This window comes from Staurois parvus, unplaced genomic scaffold (assembly GCF_062004578.1).
Source record: "Staurois parvus isolate SC_StPar_1 unplaced genomic scaffold, SC_StPar_1.0 ptg000635l, whole genome shotgun sequence".
NCBI classification, from domain to species: domain Eukaryota; kingdom Metazoa; phylum Chordata; class Amphibia; order Anura; family Ranidae; genus Staurois; species Staurois parvus.
The window spans coordinates 1877444-1894352 of NW_028318431.1; the positions used below are offsets into that span (position 1 = coordinate 1877444).

General features: G+C 42.7%; 1 protein-coding gene across 1 annotated transcript in view; it reads right to left on the reverse strand.

Annotated features, from left to right (window-relative positions):
* The window catches only part of ACE2 (angiotensin converting enzyme 2), a 67682-nt gene that overhangs the window by 43268 nt on the left and 7505 nt on the right, over window positions 1-16909 (reverse strand). Inside the window, exons 2-3 of the mRNA XM_089693635.1 lie at window positions 3391-3549; window positions 2596-2686 (exon numbers count right to left, since the gene is read on the reverse strand). Of these exons, the coding sequence (XP_089549761.1) occupies window positions 2596-2686; window positions 3391-3549 (250 nt within the window). The remainder of the gene's footprint in view (window positions 1-2595; window positions 2687-3390; window positions 3550-16909) is intronic.

Sequence of the window (16909 nt, forward strand, 5' to 3'; positions counted from 1 at the left end):
AACTCTGCTCTCTGTCTGTAGCGCACCTGTAAACTCTGCTCTCTGTGTGTAGCACACCCCTGAACTCTGCTCTTTGTGTGTAGCACACCCCTGAATTCTGCTCTCTGTGTGTAGCGCACCCGTAAACTCTGCTCTCTGTGTGTAGCACACCCCTGAACTCTGCACTCTGTGTGTAGCGCACCCCTGAACTCTGCTCTCTGTGTGTAGCACACCCCTGAAATCTGCTCTCTGTGTGTAGCACACTCCTGAATTCTGCACTGTGTGTAGCACACCCCTGAACTCTGCTCTCTGTGTGTAGCACACCCCTAAAATCTGCTCTCTGTGTGTAGCACACCCCTGAACTCTGCTCTCTGTGTGAAGCGCACCCATGAACTCTGCTCTCTGTGTGTAGCACACCCCTGAACTCTGCTCTCTGTGTGTAGCACACCCCTGAAATCTGCTCTCTGTGTGTAGCACACTCCTGAACTCTGCACTGTGTGTAGCACACCCCTGAACTCTGCTCTCTGTGTGTAGCACACCCCTAAAATCTGCTCTCTGTGTGTAGCACACCCCTGAACTCTGCTCTCTGTGTGAAGCGCACCCCTGAACTCTGCTCTCTGTGTGTAGCACACCCCTGAACTCTGCACTCTGTGTGCAGCACACCCCTGAACTCTGCTCTCTGTGTGTAGCGCACCCGTGAACTCTGCTCTCTGTGTGTAGCACACCCCTGAACTCTGCTCTCTGTGTGTAGCGCACCCCTGAAATCTGCTCTCTGTGTGTAGCACACCCCTGAACTCTGCACTCTGTGTGCAGCACACCCCTGAACTCTGCTCTCTGTGTGTAGCACACCCGTAAACTCTGCTCTCTGTGTGTAGCGCACCCGTAAACTCTGCTCTCTGTGTGTAGCACACCCCTGAACTCTGCTCTCTGTGTGTAGCACACCCCTGAAATCTGCTCTCTGTGTGTAGCACACTCCTGAACTCTGCACTGTGTGTAGCACACCCCTGAACTCTGCTCTCTGTGTGTAGCACACCCCTGAAATCTGCTCTCTGTGTGTAGCACACTCCTGAACTCTGCACTGTGTGTAGCACACCCCTGAACTCTGCTCTCTGTGTGTAGCACACCCATAAAATCTGCTCTCTGTGTGTAGCACACCCCTGAACTCTGCTCTCTGTGTGAAGCGCACCCATGAACTCTGCTCTATGTGTGAAGCGCACCCATGAACTCTGCTCTCTGTGTGTAGCACACCCCTGAACTCTGCTCTCTGTGTGTAGCACACCCCTGAACTCTGCTCTCTGTGTGTAGCACACCCGTGAACTCTGCTCTCTGTGTGTAGCACACCCCTGAACTCTGCTCTCTGTGTGTAGCGCACCCCTGAAATCTGCTCTCTGTGTGTAGCACACCCCTGAACTCTGCACTCTGTGTGCAGCACACCCCTGAACTCTGCACTCTGTGTGCAGCACACCCCTGAACTCTGCTCTCTGTGTGTAGCGCACCCGTGAACTCTGCTCTCTGTGTGTAGTACACCCCTGAACTCTGCTCTCTGTGTGTAGCGCACCCCTGAAATCTGCTCTCTGTGTGTAGCACACCCCTGAACTCTGCACTCTGTGTGTAGCACACCCCTGAACTCTGCTCTCTGTGTGTTCCGCACCCGTGAACTCTGCTTTCTCTGTGTAACGCACCCCTGAAATCTGCTCTCTGTGTGTAACGCACCCCTGAACTCTGCTCTCTGTGTGTAGCGCACCCGTGAACGCTGCTCTCTCTGTGTAACGCACCCCTAAAATCTGCTCTCTGTGTGTAGCACATCCCTGAATTCTGCACTCTGTATTTAGCGCACCCCTCAACTCTGCACTTTGTATGCAGTGCACCCCTGAACTCTGCACTATGTACGCAGTGCACCCCTGAATTCTGCACTCTCTGTGCAACCCCATAACTTTTCACTCTGTACGTAGTGCACGCCTGTTATTTAATATCCCTTTAAAACCCTCCCACTGTTAGTTTAATTTGACCACATCTGCCATTTGATGTGGTCTGGAGGATGTGTGTGTGTGTGTGGGTAAGGGGGGGAGGGGTGCAATTTGGGAGGTTGTGGTTGAGTTCCTGCAACTATTTTCAAAGATAAAAGCCCTGATGCTGTTACCACTGAGGACTATAAATATGTAATGTAGAATGTTGAGTTGAGTTGAGTTCTGTTTTAATGTAAATACTCTTATCAATTTGGCAACAGTTTTACAGGAGGGGGAGCCATATTTGCATATTACATATACAGGTTACACATATGAAGTGCTGCTTCTCACAAAGCAAATCAGTGAGTCACGGACTTACTGAAAATAATACACTCTACTGCATGTGGAGCTGAGTATATTTCAGAGGTTGCTGAGAAAGAGACTGAATAAATATGTGAAAGCCCCCTCTAATGGCTAATGTACAAATCTCTATATTTAATAGAATAACAGAAATATGGTAAAGTATGTGAAAATATGGAAGTCACATAAAAATTACTGTAAGAAAAACATTGAAATAAGAACAAAAAATGTGTGCATGTGAAACTTCACCATACTTTTCTCTTACATCTTTAGGGTCAATGGAAGAAATCAGAATTTTTACACCCAATACCTGGTTCAAAAGGCAGGCATATCGTTCCATTTGGACTGCATACAGTTTCCGTGCTGTAGATTGTGCTCATTTCATTAAGGATTTGATTCAGCTGTAAAACAGTATTGCAGATATTATATGGCCACATCAGTCTGATAAAATACATTTAAAATATACCAAAAATTAAACTTGTTGTTATGGGAAAAGGTTAAAAACCCATGTTTGTTTTCCTTTTTTTTAGTCGGTGTCCCTTTAGGGAGATTTCCCCTCACTTCCTGTCCCAGGGGCACAACTGAGTGACTGGAAATGTTGGGTTTCCCATCACTTTCAGGGCTATATTACACTTTGGCAATTTGCTGCTTTGCATATTAACGTGCATTGTGTTAAGGCAGCCATTTGTTATGAATGGGCTGCCAATGACCCACAGCGAATCAAAGAACGTACATGACCTGATTTTAGCAATGTAGCGTGCATTGCCTTCCAGTGCACAAGGCATTGGAGTGCCATTCACAATGAATGGCACCGCAATACACTACACATAAATCAGGTATAATGTTGTGTATTGGGGGCTCCACAACTCACAAATGTGAATAGGCCCTCAGTCCCAGTAGACAAATAGAAAGGGTGAATCTCCCCAGGAGAGGCACAGATATATACATTATAAATTAAAAATGGACCAAGGTTCTAACCCATCACCACTCTATCCAAAATGAAATACAAGTCCTGGAGACACACTTTAAGTTAGTTAACATTTGTAATTTTTAGCTCAGTATACTGTTTAGTGAGAGAAATTCACAGTCTGTTTCTCATCCTTACTCTAGTGTAATTTTCCTCTGGTAGAGCAGACGCTCCCTTTTGTCCAAGATAGATGAGTTGTAATTTCACCATATCGTCTGTGATTTGGTCTTTTGGGTATCTTTCGGAAAAGTCACTGGCATTCTTGTAAAATGCAGACCACTTTGCTCCTTCTTCACTCTAGAACAGCAAAATATACATATTTTCAATTATGCAAGTGTAGGAAGTAAATGAATAAACCTCCCAGTAATGCTATTACTAGGCTGCGGGTCAAGGGAGCTCTAATGATTTGTAGTCTGACATCAGGAGACTAGTACCAAGAAGCTCACAATAAACTCAGAATGAGCAAGTGAGAAACATGTGTTTTGTGCTCTCCTCTTTGATACAGGTTAATCACACTATGTTTATGCTATCTTTGTTTAGTTCCGTGTTTGTTCTGACATTCACTTTCTCTGGTTAGTATCCTATAAGTTAGTAACGGTTATTCTCTAATACAAATTGATGCGCTTTTCCTTGTGGCCTGTGCTGCCACTATAAAGAAAGTAATAATCTGTATAATGCGATCCATTTTTGTTTAACACATTAAACCCTGAGCCACATGCATTTTATGCTCTTCTCTTTGATATAGATACTGCAGGCTGCACCTTTGTCATACTGTACCTCACACTCAGATCACCGATAACCCTGTCACATCAGTAGAAGCTGTTTAAAACGATCTGTCCAAGTTGTTTAAAGTTGTGAATTGTCTGCGTCCAGGGGTGCAAATCTGTCCCTAACTGCAGGTATTATCAATTCACATGCGATTACATGCAGAGAGTGTCAGCCTGTCATTGATATGTACATGCTTCCTGTCTGTCGCTGATCGTAAACACCTAACATTACCAACATCAGAAATATCCTGGTCAGGGTAGTGTACGGCTCTAATGGGCCAAATGCATGAACCCATATAGAGTTTGTATAGCATGTTAGTGAGTGAGCGAAGAATGTTTTTCTGAAACTTTATCTCAATCCAGTGTTCGTATTATCACTCTGCAGCCAAGCATTTTAGTAGGAACCAATTCTTGACCAGAAACTGAAGGAATGGCAAAGGGGCTACAATCTATTTAGGCCCATGTACATGGTCTTGCTGCTTCCACTTCCTTTTTTTTATTGAAAAAAAATATTCAGTTTTATATTGGGTTACTGGCGTTTATGAAATTGATCGACCTGTCTTATGACTTCTGTCGGGAATAGAAGTGTTCCACATGCCTTTCATGAATCTTCCATGGAGCGTGGAGAATCAGGACTCCGTCACTGGCCTTCCCCACTGGTGCTAAAAGTTATTTGCTTCTTCAATATATTAAACCAGTAAAGGTGCTATGGCCATTTACTATCATGAAATTTTGTATGTTTATTTATTTAATCATTCATTTTTACATTTATTTATAATTTATTTATTTCCTGGGATATTGGGAAGAGGGAGGCTGTGACGTTTTCAGAGAAAATAAACACTAATCCAGTTGCATTGTATGGAATTTTAATGGCTACAATTCAGATACAAATAATTTTGGAAACTAAATCCACAGGCACTCTTTTTAAAAGAGAAGTGTGGACTTTCTTTTTTCCCCCATTTATACTTACCTAGATGGATGCAGCATCGGTCCAATGATGTATCTGTCCCCCGTCGGCTGTGTGACCGCTGATCACTGAGTTCTCAGAGCCGTTCTGATCAGAGAGCGTTGACTGTCAGACAACGCTGTCTGCTCTGCCACCCTCCACGCTCACTGGAGCACTGGGCGGTGGAGGGGGAGGGAGCTGCTGGCTCAGGCTCTTAGCAGCTCACAGAGAGGCTGACCCGGGTGCCGCTCCAGACACTGGGTGGATCCCAACCAGGGGCAGACTGACCATTTGGAAACTTGGGCACTGCCCGAGGGCCCAGGGTCAGTAGGGGGCCCCATGAGATGCCCCTGGTACCTTTTTCATAGGCTTTTTTGCGTTTGGGCAAGGACACAGGTGCCCCATGATCCCCTATTGTCCGGGGGCCCGATGAGTTGTCAGTCCGCCCCTGATCCCAACTTTGAAGTTGGGATCTTTCCCCAGATTGGACTGTTTAAGTGATGTCAGTCGACAGCAGCCTTCAGCCTGAAGATGGCTGAAGACGGGTCACAGGAGTGCAGAACAAACTGCACTCCTGTGATCCACAGAAGTACAACAAAAAGTGCTTTGGCTGTACTTCTCCTTTAAGGATGACTTGTTCCCTGGAATTCTTCACAACTTTCCTTATAATATGTACCTAAAGTAGTATTAAACCCCCAGTGTTTCTTAGCTTAACACAATGAACACAATAAAATAAACATCTTCTAGTGAACTATTTGGTAAAATTATTCCCCCAGCACTTGCAATTTACAACTTTCAATACTGCTGGCTCCTGCTCTCTCAATGCTGCTTCAATAAACTTCTGGTCTTCACAGTAAATAGTTAAAGCTGAATTCCAGGAATTCAGCCACTTTGTAAAAAGTGCAGGCACACTATGAGTTAAGTCCATCTTATCTCTATTATATATCTGATATATCTGTTTTTGACTCTGCCGGAACCACTTGGCGCTGTGAGAGAGGATAGAGAGGCACACAGAGCAGCTATGCCACCCCAGAAAGGGAAGTTGCACTTTGAGGACCTCTCTCCGTGGGGAATTGGCACCTTTGGGATGCGGGGGAGTGGGGGAGGCGGGTACCCGACTTAGACAGGTTGCCCGCTCCCACTTCCTCTCCAACCGCCTAAGGCATTGGAAGTGAAAATTGTCCCCCCAATTCCCTCCCCGCAGTCTTCTGGGCACATGACAGGTTCCAGAAGACAATGGGACCATTTGTAATGTGCAGAGCTACTCGTGCATACGCAGTGAACACCCAGCTGTGAAGCCGCAAGCTGTCACAGATGCCGGGGATAGAGGGCGGCTGGTGGAAACACACCACTGGATCATAGGAAAGGTGAGTGGCTGTTTTTAAATGTCAGCTGCTTTTTTGCAGCTGTTGACTTTCATTTTTTTCAGAGTTGACTGGAGCTCCACTTTAACTTCTAGTGTGCCTTCACTGTTTACAATGGAGTTACATTCCTGGAATTTAGCTTCAACAGTCAACAATGCATTCTTCAGCCAGTCTTTTAGCTTAGAGGAGGGAGAGAGAGGAGAAACAGGAGTGTGCCTTTCCATCTCAAGCTACAGGGCTGTGTGTTCCTGTTATTGCACACAGTGTAGGAAGACACAACTCTAGTCCCTGCATACAAGGGTGGTTCCATAGAATGCTGCAAGGGAAAGAAGTCACCCTGAAATAGGAAACCTGGGTCAGCGGTCAAGACATGCCAGGCAAAACATTATAAATAGCTTATTTCTCGAATAAGTGATCACATAAACTTTGTTCTTAGCTGCATAAAGGGGTTTATAGAGGTGGAGAAACAGCAGTACACTGATCTTCCAAGTGAATGGCTGTGCAACGGGGTGGGCGTCTGATCATTAGAGGACAGGCAGGCTGTTCCCTTAGCATAATCAGATAATGGATGCCTAGCGTGGTCAGATTGAAACAGGAAAGCAGGGACCTGGCAGGAACACAAGGTATTTCACAGAATATGAAAAGAAATACAAAGAGAACAGGTTTCTTTTTAATATAAGTACATGATACAACAGGCACATATCAGGAATATGAAATTTTGGGTTAACATATTCTCTAATTCAGCCTTTTTCAACCAGGGTGCCCAGGAACTCTCAGGTCTCTTCACGGGTGCCTTGATAGAATGCCTAAAAATTGGATGAAAGCCAGTAAGTGGATGAAGCCTGCCTTTTAGTTACACAAACCCACGTTTTCATTGCACACTATTACAGCCTTCCAGCAGCCACTAGTGTTCTAACAACCAATGACATCATTGGTTGATAAAAAGGATATCAAGTGCCAACACAGCGTCCATGTCCCCCCCCCCATCCCCCCGCTGCTCGCCATCAGCACTGGGGTCACATGGGTCACATTAGCAAGTCAGCACCAGTGTGCAGAGATTTGTATTTGCTTTGGAAGAACAAGTCACCTCTAACATTGGGTGTCCTACTTGTGTGGATGCTGCTGCATTATATAAAACTATTAGTTTCGTTTTTAGAATGGGGTGCCTCAAGATTGTGTACAATTTTAAAGGGTGCCTTGACTGAAAAAAGGTTGGGAAAAACTACTTTAATTTTCTGGTAACAATACTGTCCTCAGTAGCTCACCAGTATTTTACAGCATTTTGGTTTCCAAATCTCAGGGCCTTTTTGTGAATTCTAAGTCCAACCTCTATCACAGCAAGCAAGTGAGGAAAGAGGCAGTAAATAAGAGTGTAGCATTAATAAACGCCGGGATATTTTATGTGATTGTTAGTGCTACTCTGCACAATTACTCTATAACCCTAATACAAAGACCTTCAAAGTGAACCTGTGTCTTGACTTTGCACAGTAAAGTATTTACATATTCCGAAAAAGCACTTTGAAACAAGCCATCATTTATATCTTTTTTTTTTACACACATTGAGGAGAAATGTCCCTTTAAAGTTTACAACAGACTGAAGACTTGTTGACAATTGGTGCCCCATTTAGATCACAAAGGAGCAGCGAGGTGCAAAACAATGCAGCTTGATTAGATGTGTTATAGTGTAAGTATATTGAAATAAAATGAACTCTTTTATCATTTGGTCTGGTGTTCCTTCCATTGTTGGGTAGGGTAGAATCAGTGGCGGACTGACAACTCATGGGGCCCCCTGGCAATAGGGGTTCATGGGGCCCCTGTGTCCAGCTCCTGTCCTCTTCCTCCCTTAGAGGTTACTGGGTGAAGCTGAGCTTCCCTTCCAGAGAGGTTATTGGGCCAAGCTGAGCTTACATGCACCAGCTGAGTGCTCTTCTATTATCTGTGGCCAGCCATGTGTTCTGCTAATAGAATTAGTAGCTGTTAATGTTTGATTGTTGCAGGTTTACATAAGTAGGGGATGTGATTTGCAATGCAGTGAAACCAGGGGCGGACTGACAACTCATGGGGCCCCCGGGCAATAGGGGATCATGGGGCCCCTGTGTCCTTTCCCAAACTCAAAAAAGCCTATGAAAAAGGTACCAGGGGCATCTCATGGGGCCCCCTACTGACCCCGGGCCCTCGGGCAGTGCCCGAGTTTCCTAATGGTCAGTCCGCCCCTGGGTAGAATGTTACACAGTGTGCCATGTATTGGCAAAGTACAGTAAACTTTTCCTGAAAGAAACACAAGGGTACCCTCTCCCTCCTCCCCCTTTTTTTTTCCCCTGGGGTGAACCCATGATGGGATATTGATGGGAGACATTCTGGCGGTCAGGTTCTCTGACTCTACAGTGGATACTTACTGTAGACTACCAGGCTTCGCTATGCTTCTAGTCATAAGCTCGGTGTATCTTTAAGTTATTACTCTAGAGGACCAAACATTGAGCTGTTCTCTGTTACGTGGAGTCATTCCTATTATTATGAATCTGTACATTGCTTTTTTCCTTTGAACGACTGTTTAATTATGTATTGCGTACGTTCCCATGCTCTGTGGATCTATTCAATACAATTTTTTGGGGTACCAGAAAGAAAAACAAGGGTGTCCAGTGCTGACCTCCTTTTAAAGATGTTAGTTGCCTGACTTCTATACCTACTCACTGGCTTCAATACTTTGACATTACTGATCTGTTTGGAGTTATTAATCACAAAGTCAAGTCATGTCTTCAGTATTGCTTGAGATCAGTGATTAATGTTATTGACATAAGAAGATTAGCAAGACAGACAGGTATTTTTTGACTAAGAAGTAAAAAAAAAGAAGGCCTACATAGCAAGGAAAGAAACCAACAATGTAGATAATAACATTTCTGGAATTACAGAAAGAATCTGAACTATGGCAGAAATGGCAGAAAATGGTTTTTATTTTCAAGGTCAGACCAAAACATAGGCAGGGTGCTTTAATATGCAGTAATTCTTTGTAACTTATGTTCACAGCAGCCAGAGCAAGATTCTGCTTTTTGATTATACAGTCAGGTGGCAGCCCGGTTGCAGGAACAGGCAAGGCTCAAGTCAACAGACAGCCCAGTGGGAGAGTGTCGCACCACAGTTCTGTGTGACTTGAGAACACAGCAGGTTCAGATGCACTGTCAGCATCTGTCTTAGAGGTTGGAATGCGGCCTGTCCCAATTGGGAGGCTTCTGAAGCAGGATGATGTGTCCCTAGCACGTCCCTCTTTGTCAGGAACCTTTCCCTGCCACTATCACTTTCCCTGACAGACAGGTGCTGTTTCCCTCACCTATTCACTTCGCAAAATACAGGAGAGCAGGCACTTAAAACACTCTAAATATAAATAAATATGGATAGCGCCACAGAGAAAAAAATTATAACTCACAATATACAAAAACAAAAAAATGTGAAATAAATTAAATAAATTCTACCAGCTGCAAATATAGAATATAGTGATTAGAGGGGCTGATAAAGGAGGAAGTATTGTTGTTTTAAACAAGGTTGATTATGAAGAGGAAATGGAGAGATTATTAAAAATTAAAGATACATATAAAATATTAACAGGAAATCCTACTAGGAAACAAACTACAATTAAAACATATTATTAACAAAGGTGAAGATCTTGGTGTTCTGAATGAAAAAGAAGCTAGATAACTTTTGAGAAAAAATCCTAAAATACCTACCATCTACTATTTACTAAAATTACATAAAAATAAAGAGAAACCACCTGGCAGGCCGATAATAAGTGGGATCAAATACCTTTTTGTTAGAGTGGACGAATATATTGATTCTTTTTTTCAGGCCATAGTTATGAAGAATAAATCATTTTTGAAGGATAGTGGGGATCTTATTAATATTCTTAAAGATTTGAATAATATGAATGAGTGTATATTGGTAACAATTGATGTATAGTCATTATATACTTATATCAATCAGAGAGATGGGATTAAGGCAGTAAGATGGGCCCTAAAACATAAATCACATTTAAAAAAAGCTCAAAGAAGTTTAATTATTGAATTATTGGAATTGGCCATGAATAATAACTTTTTTTGGTATAAAAACACTTTTTTCCAACAGTGGAAAGGTGTTGCAATGGGTGCCAAGTATGCTCCCAGTGTGGCTAATCTAGTGATGAATAAATGGGAAGATGAAAGTATATATATTAAATGGCCAGAGATGGCGCTGTAGAAGAGGTATATTGATGACATTATTGTTATATGGAATGGGACCCAAAAACAGGTACTGCACCTTGAGCTTTTGTTCTTTTTCCGAGTGGCTGTTCTAACATCTAATGGAAATGGTGGTGTCTAAATTAAGTGGATCTATATAGTGATACATCCTACTGCAGAGTATTGCTCCCTGGATATCGATTTTCAAGTCAAGCATTGTCTCATCAGTCTGCAGATCATTGCTCCCAGAGCAGAAAGCGTTTATGCTGATTTATAATATTATCAGCATATTGCTCTGGTGAGTTTATTAATTTTATTTGGTGGTGGATTGACACTTTTTGGTGGATTTCATTTGAACAATCACATGATTCAAGAGTTACTTTTTGGGACTTTATATGATTTATATTTATTATATATATGTTTATGGAACATTTTTTTCTTTTAATTTATGACAGTATTTTGGTGATATTTTTTATTTACTAGCGCAATCTGTCTGTTTTGTTACTTAAAACACTCTGCTGACCCAAGCTGGCCAACAGGGGTCACCTCAATGTGGCGTAACCAACCAGAATACTGCCTCAGGGGACCAGAAAACCATAGAGAAACCAAGTTTTCCTGACTTCTTCTCCAGTTGCGGTACTGCTCCATTAACCTCCCTGGCGGTATGATTATTTCAGATTTTTGGTGCTGAAAGCGGTACCATTTTTTTGCATGGAAATATGTATTTTTTTTATTGTAGGCTGTAATTTTTAGGAAAAACACACTGAAATCTGTCCGAACAAGAGTCTAGTAAACATCCCGGGTATGATAAAATTTGAAACACAAAATCATAAATTATAATTTAATAAATAATCATAAAAATAATATAAAAATAATAAAAAATTTAATTCAATAATGTAATCAAACCAAAAACACTGAAATGTGAAATAGAGCGCCAAGTTCGCACATTGCTGAGCTCAGTCACAAAATCGTTTTCAGTTTCTGATGACGAATTTCCCCCACGAATCATTATCACTCAATTCTGCAAGTGGTTCTGATTTACTATCGCTGTTCTCTAGCTGATCTAAACCGCTTTTGACCTAAAGGGACACTTTTTGGACGCCATGGACATTTCTCAGTTTCCAGACAGAAAGAACAGACAAAATGCAGGCAGGGCGCAGGACAAAGCACTAGGGACAATATGTATGTGAAATAGGTTGAAACAGCAATGTTTTACTGTGTAAAATGTAAAAAAAAAAAAATGACATTTTTTAAAATTTTTAAATTTCCCGCCGGCGGCGGCGGCGGCGGCGCCCGTACGTCCCGACGTCACAGGGACAGGACACAGAAGCAGGATGCCGGCATCGGCCGGAGGAGATGGCCGGGGACGCTGCAGGGGACACATCGTGGGAGCGCAGGGTAAGGTAAGTGAAGAACACTTGCCGGAGCAGCGCCGCATGGTAAGCCCGAGTGTAGCTCGGGGTTACCGCTTTTGGTACTGAAATGTTACCCCGAGCTACACTCGGGAATACCGTCAGGGAGGTTAAGCACCACCTGCAGTACAGGAAGCAAACTGCACCTGCCCACCCCCCCCCCCCCCCCAGTTTGACAGATGCTGACCTCGGCATCTCAATACAATGAAAACAAGAAAACTTGCAAAATAGATGTATGGTTAGTGCAAAACATTAAAACAAGTTTAAACAACATAGTCAGAGTATCTTACAGGAAGTTGCCCACAGTTAGACCGCAAAGGGTGATGATTCTCTTGACTTGTAGCCGGGTTATTTATCTAGAGTTCGTTTTCAGGTTGTGACTTGGGGCCCACAAGTGGTAGAGGGTGGCCTGTGTCCTCCACACCCTCTTTACCTGGAACAAAGACTATGTCTCTAGACACATCAGAAAGGTCTGTTGTAGAGGGAGGAATTACTGGATCTCTCATACTCCTGGCACCAGAATTTTCTGTTTCTGAATCAAGGGAGGACCGGGGTTCAAGAGAGGAGGCAGGAACCATTCAGCAGGGGCATCTTGAAGAGATGAAAGATCCATAGGGTCGAATGCGTCCCAGTCATTTGTAAGCTTTTTGGACCCATCCCAACTCAGCACCCATGGACTCAACATGTTACTGTGAAGTTGCCTCTTCTCAGAGCCCCTCGGAGACCACGTTGTATACTGTGGTAAGTGGAAAAGGCTATCCCACCACCCAATATGGGGTATACTCCCACTTGGGCTCTAATTTACTGTCCCTGGCACTTTAGGTTTCAACTTTATGTCAAATGTTTTTCTAGTTACATAAGTCACAGTAACTTATATAACTAATAACTATTAGAATTTTTGTTGTGTACATAAAATTTTGAGTAGCCCAGTATTTAACTAGCAGGAGAGGAACATCTGCAGTGTGTGTATCCACAAAGGACTTCTACACAGATACAGCCAATGTTAATCCTGCCTACTTTCACTGCCCCAGGGACATGCAGTACAATAGAGGGGCAGCAGTAGTGCAGTGAGGACAATGAGAGGGCATTCTCTATTTGAGAGCAGGGGAGGCAGAGCGGACGCTACCCTGGAGAAGGAGAGGCAGAGAGGACACTACTCTGGAGCCTTGGATTGCAACCTGGACTGTGAGTGGCTTGCCATGCAGTCGGAGAGCCACACACTTAGGATGCCACCAGGGGGGAAATGGACTCCAATTGGACAGAAAGTCTCTGCTTACATAGGACTCGTGAGCACCTACTGGCCAACCATACAATGCAGTTACTAGCAAAGGCACAGATTTGACAGCTAGGAACACTTTACCTTTGCATACACCAACACTTAACGAGACACTACCCTGATTGCTCCAATGCAAGGTTTGGAACCCCAACAAGATGGCCAGCAGAAGGTTTAGCACATGTGCATTGCTGATTGCTGACTGTTGCTCCGAGAGGCTACTCTCTGTAGGTTCAAGAAAGAGGTTAACTATACAATACCACTATTTGCTAATGTTTGATAGTTGATTGCTGTGTTTTAACTCTTGATGGTGAACCAATTTAGTATACCCTTTCCTTGCTGATTTATCTGTATAAACTTTTCTTACTTACACAAATTGCAAGTTATTGTGCTGCCATTAAAACAGTTCATTTTTGGGTGTATATCTATTGCTGTGTTTGGGGGTATTCATATGTAGAGGAATCTGCTCTTATATTCTCAGCTCAGCCAGATGTGTCAGACAATACAGAGCTGCTTGCAGAGTTGTGGGCACAAGAACAGGGGAACCAACAAATCAAGCAGCTCTGTCGGAGTTAAGCACTACATTTGTCTGAAAGGTTAAGGACATTTTTAAATGGAGCACCCTTTCAAACCAAATAAAATAAAGAGCAATTATCTCTCTTAGTGTTGGTTGGGGAGAGGAAACCCATAACTCGTATACAACATCGATGCCAAAGACAAAAGTGTCTGGAGACTGGATCAGGAGAGTCTCTATCAATGGAAGTAATCTGCTGCAGCCAAGGCTAAAAATACCAAGGGTGGAGGAAGTAATATTTTTTTATCAAGCATTCAGCCATTTAAAAAATAATGAATTATTCAATTTAAGCAATTTTTCTATGTTTCATTTCTACGTGATTAATTTTGTTTTTAGATCTATAAACACGGCTTTACAAAACCATCTCCTCTGGACACATTAGTCAATGTTCATCCTTTCCAATTCCATGACTTTATGGCCATAATATACTGTACATATATTTCACAATGCAACAACCCTAACAAGCTTGACTGAGCATTTTAGACTCAGTGACCTTTCTCATGCATTATTACTGTTTCCACAAGATCCTTACGGTTGTAGAAGAGATGTAAAGCATGTTTGCCTGATTATGTCTAATACTGTTATGGAAGCCAGTAATTTGTAGTAAAATCCCATGACATTGTGGTTCATTGTTTTGTTTGTACTCTACAGACTTCCATAATAGGAGCAGATAGGATGGTTACAAAGTCATCATTATAAGTTATATACAGATTTAGAGAGCAGTAAAGTAAACCTGTTGGGTGCCAAACTGCACACCTCCCATTTTCTGAAATGAGCATAAAATATGCAGTCAAACAACACACTACTGCTTTGCTTCCAACTACGAAGAACATGAAGAAGTAATACACTTCTTATTTATACTGGCTTTTCAAAATACCAAACACAATGGGTTGGATGAAAGGTTTGGTGTAGTATACCAGTTTTGATCGTGATGAAATATGTCCACCTCTTCACCACTTTGTATTCATTGATAAAAATATATTGAACAAGGCTGTGCCTGAATGGCTGAGATGCCATAGGACTGATTTGTTTTCTTTCTGGCACAGAAGGGAAATGTGGCCAGCCTTAGAGTGGCTCGACTCTATGGAGGAGCAACAGGGCCACCCCTGACAGTATTGTCAAACTGTGAAGAGGGTAGACATAGAGTCACTAGCAAATTTAGAAGGACTTGACTAACGAAATAAAGCCAAATTCCAGCTAACACTTTTTTACAGTAAGTTACAGTAACAGCTCTTTTTCTTTCAGGGTAAAGGTTTTACATAAATGAATAAAGCAGACCATTGTAAACATCCCTTTCAGTGGAAAATGGTTTGTCTCAACCCTCTAACTACCACTTTTGCTGGACAGCTTGGACTGTTAAAGGAAGCTGAGAAATAATTGACTTAGGGCTAATTCATACATGTGTGGTGTGGATTGAAGTTTAGATTTCACAGCTAATTGACATAGTAGTTGTTCAGCAGTTCATGTCAGGTTTATATCAGGTTCAAGACAGGATTAGCTCAGGATTTTATTCTGTTCACACATATGCGGTTTAGGAACGGTTCCCATATAAGTCAATGCCCCACCTCATCTAATCAGTATGTTGCAATATATTCAATATTCACTTCAATATTTTCTTTTAGGTTTATATACACTTTAAAGCTGTATACAAAAACATTAATTTTAATATATTCTTCAATAACCATAAAGGATATAGATCCAGTTTGTGTGCACCAAATGCCTTTGTAAACCCCAATATTACTATATATACATAGTAGTGACATCATCATTGGGCTGCACATAGCCTGTGCAGAGAGCAGAGCTATGGGAAGGACACAGCAAGCCTCGCCCATTACAGGCTGCCTGCAGAAACCTACAGGAGGGGGCGGAGACAAGACCAATCACCGTGCACAAGTAGAGAGAGCAGCAATGACCGGTCTGTATTACAGGAAGCTCCTGCACAAAGGCACACATTTCACACTGAATTTCTGCACAGATCTGGAATATATACACAAAGCACACCAAGATTCAAGGAACAATACACATAACTCTTATATTTAGATAATATTTACTTATCCTGGAGTTCAATTTTAATTGAGCTAGCCACACTCAATAAAATATGATTATATCATTTCTGCTTTAGGTGTACAAACAATGTAGTGCAAGTGCCTACCATAACAATCCATTCAATTTATTCCGTTTTTTTATATATTGTATGAGGGTGTGCTAAACTAGTAAATAATGCTAGATGGCTGTGTACACCAAGTTCCTAGCATAAAACAAACAAAATCCAAGATGCTATCTGAACTCGAGTGAGCCCCTGACTAACAGGATGCCCCCTATAGAGTTTCCAATGCAATCAGGCAGCATGTGTACCTTTTTTCAGTGATCTGTCAACATTCAGCCTTTTCACCCAGCAGCAGGCTCCCACAGCAGAGAGAGCAAGAAAGAGTGCCCTGTCATCATAAGCTCACATATTAAAGAACTTTGGACAGCTGAGAATCATGATGAAGTTTGCCTGCCAGGTAAGATGTGAATCAAGGTTTAGAGGCTTTATCCCACTCAATGCCTTTGGGCTCCAGGACCAAAAGCATAACAACAGGTCAAATGAGTAACATACCTTCTTCCCTGCAGTGGTATTTTCCGATGGCTGGTAGGTCCTGCAGTAAGGGATGAGGCAGTGGAAGATATTACTACAGGCGGTGGGGGAAGCAGGTGTTCCACACAGCCAGGAGCAGTAGAGAGGCAGCCTTTCAACAAACAGGCCCACAGAAAAGTAAGTATGGTTCTTCTTTTATTGTAGGTATGTTTTCATATGAAAAGTGGTCCTGTGCTGAGTCAGCTGAAAGACCGTAAGGCATTTACTTGCTCTGACCCCACTTTGCTTATAAACTAGATCCATGTAAGCTCTAGTTAGGGGCAGATCTACCACCTGGGCAGCTTTTGTCCTAGGGCTCACTAAGGGCAGGCTGCCCACTCTCACTGACCCTCATTGCTGAAAATAATGGTTGTTGTATCAAACAGGGATCAGAATATATGCTTAGAGGGGGCCCCACACATCATTTCTGACAGGGGCCACTTGTTGATTTTGTCTGTTACTTGTAGTAAAACTAGGGGTGTTATTTACTAAAACTGCA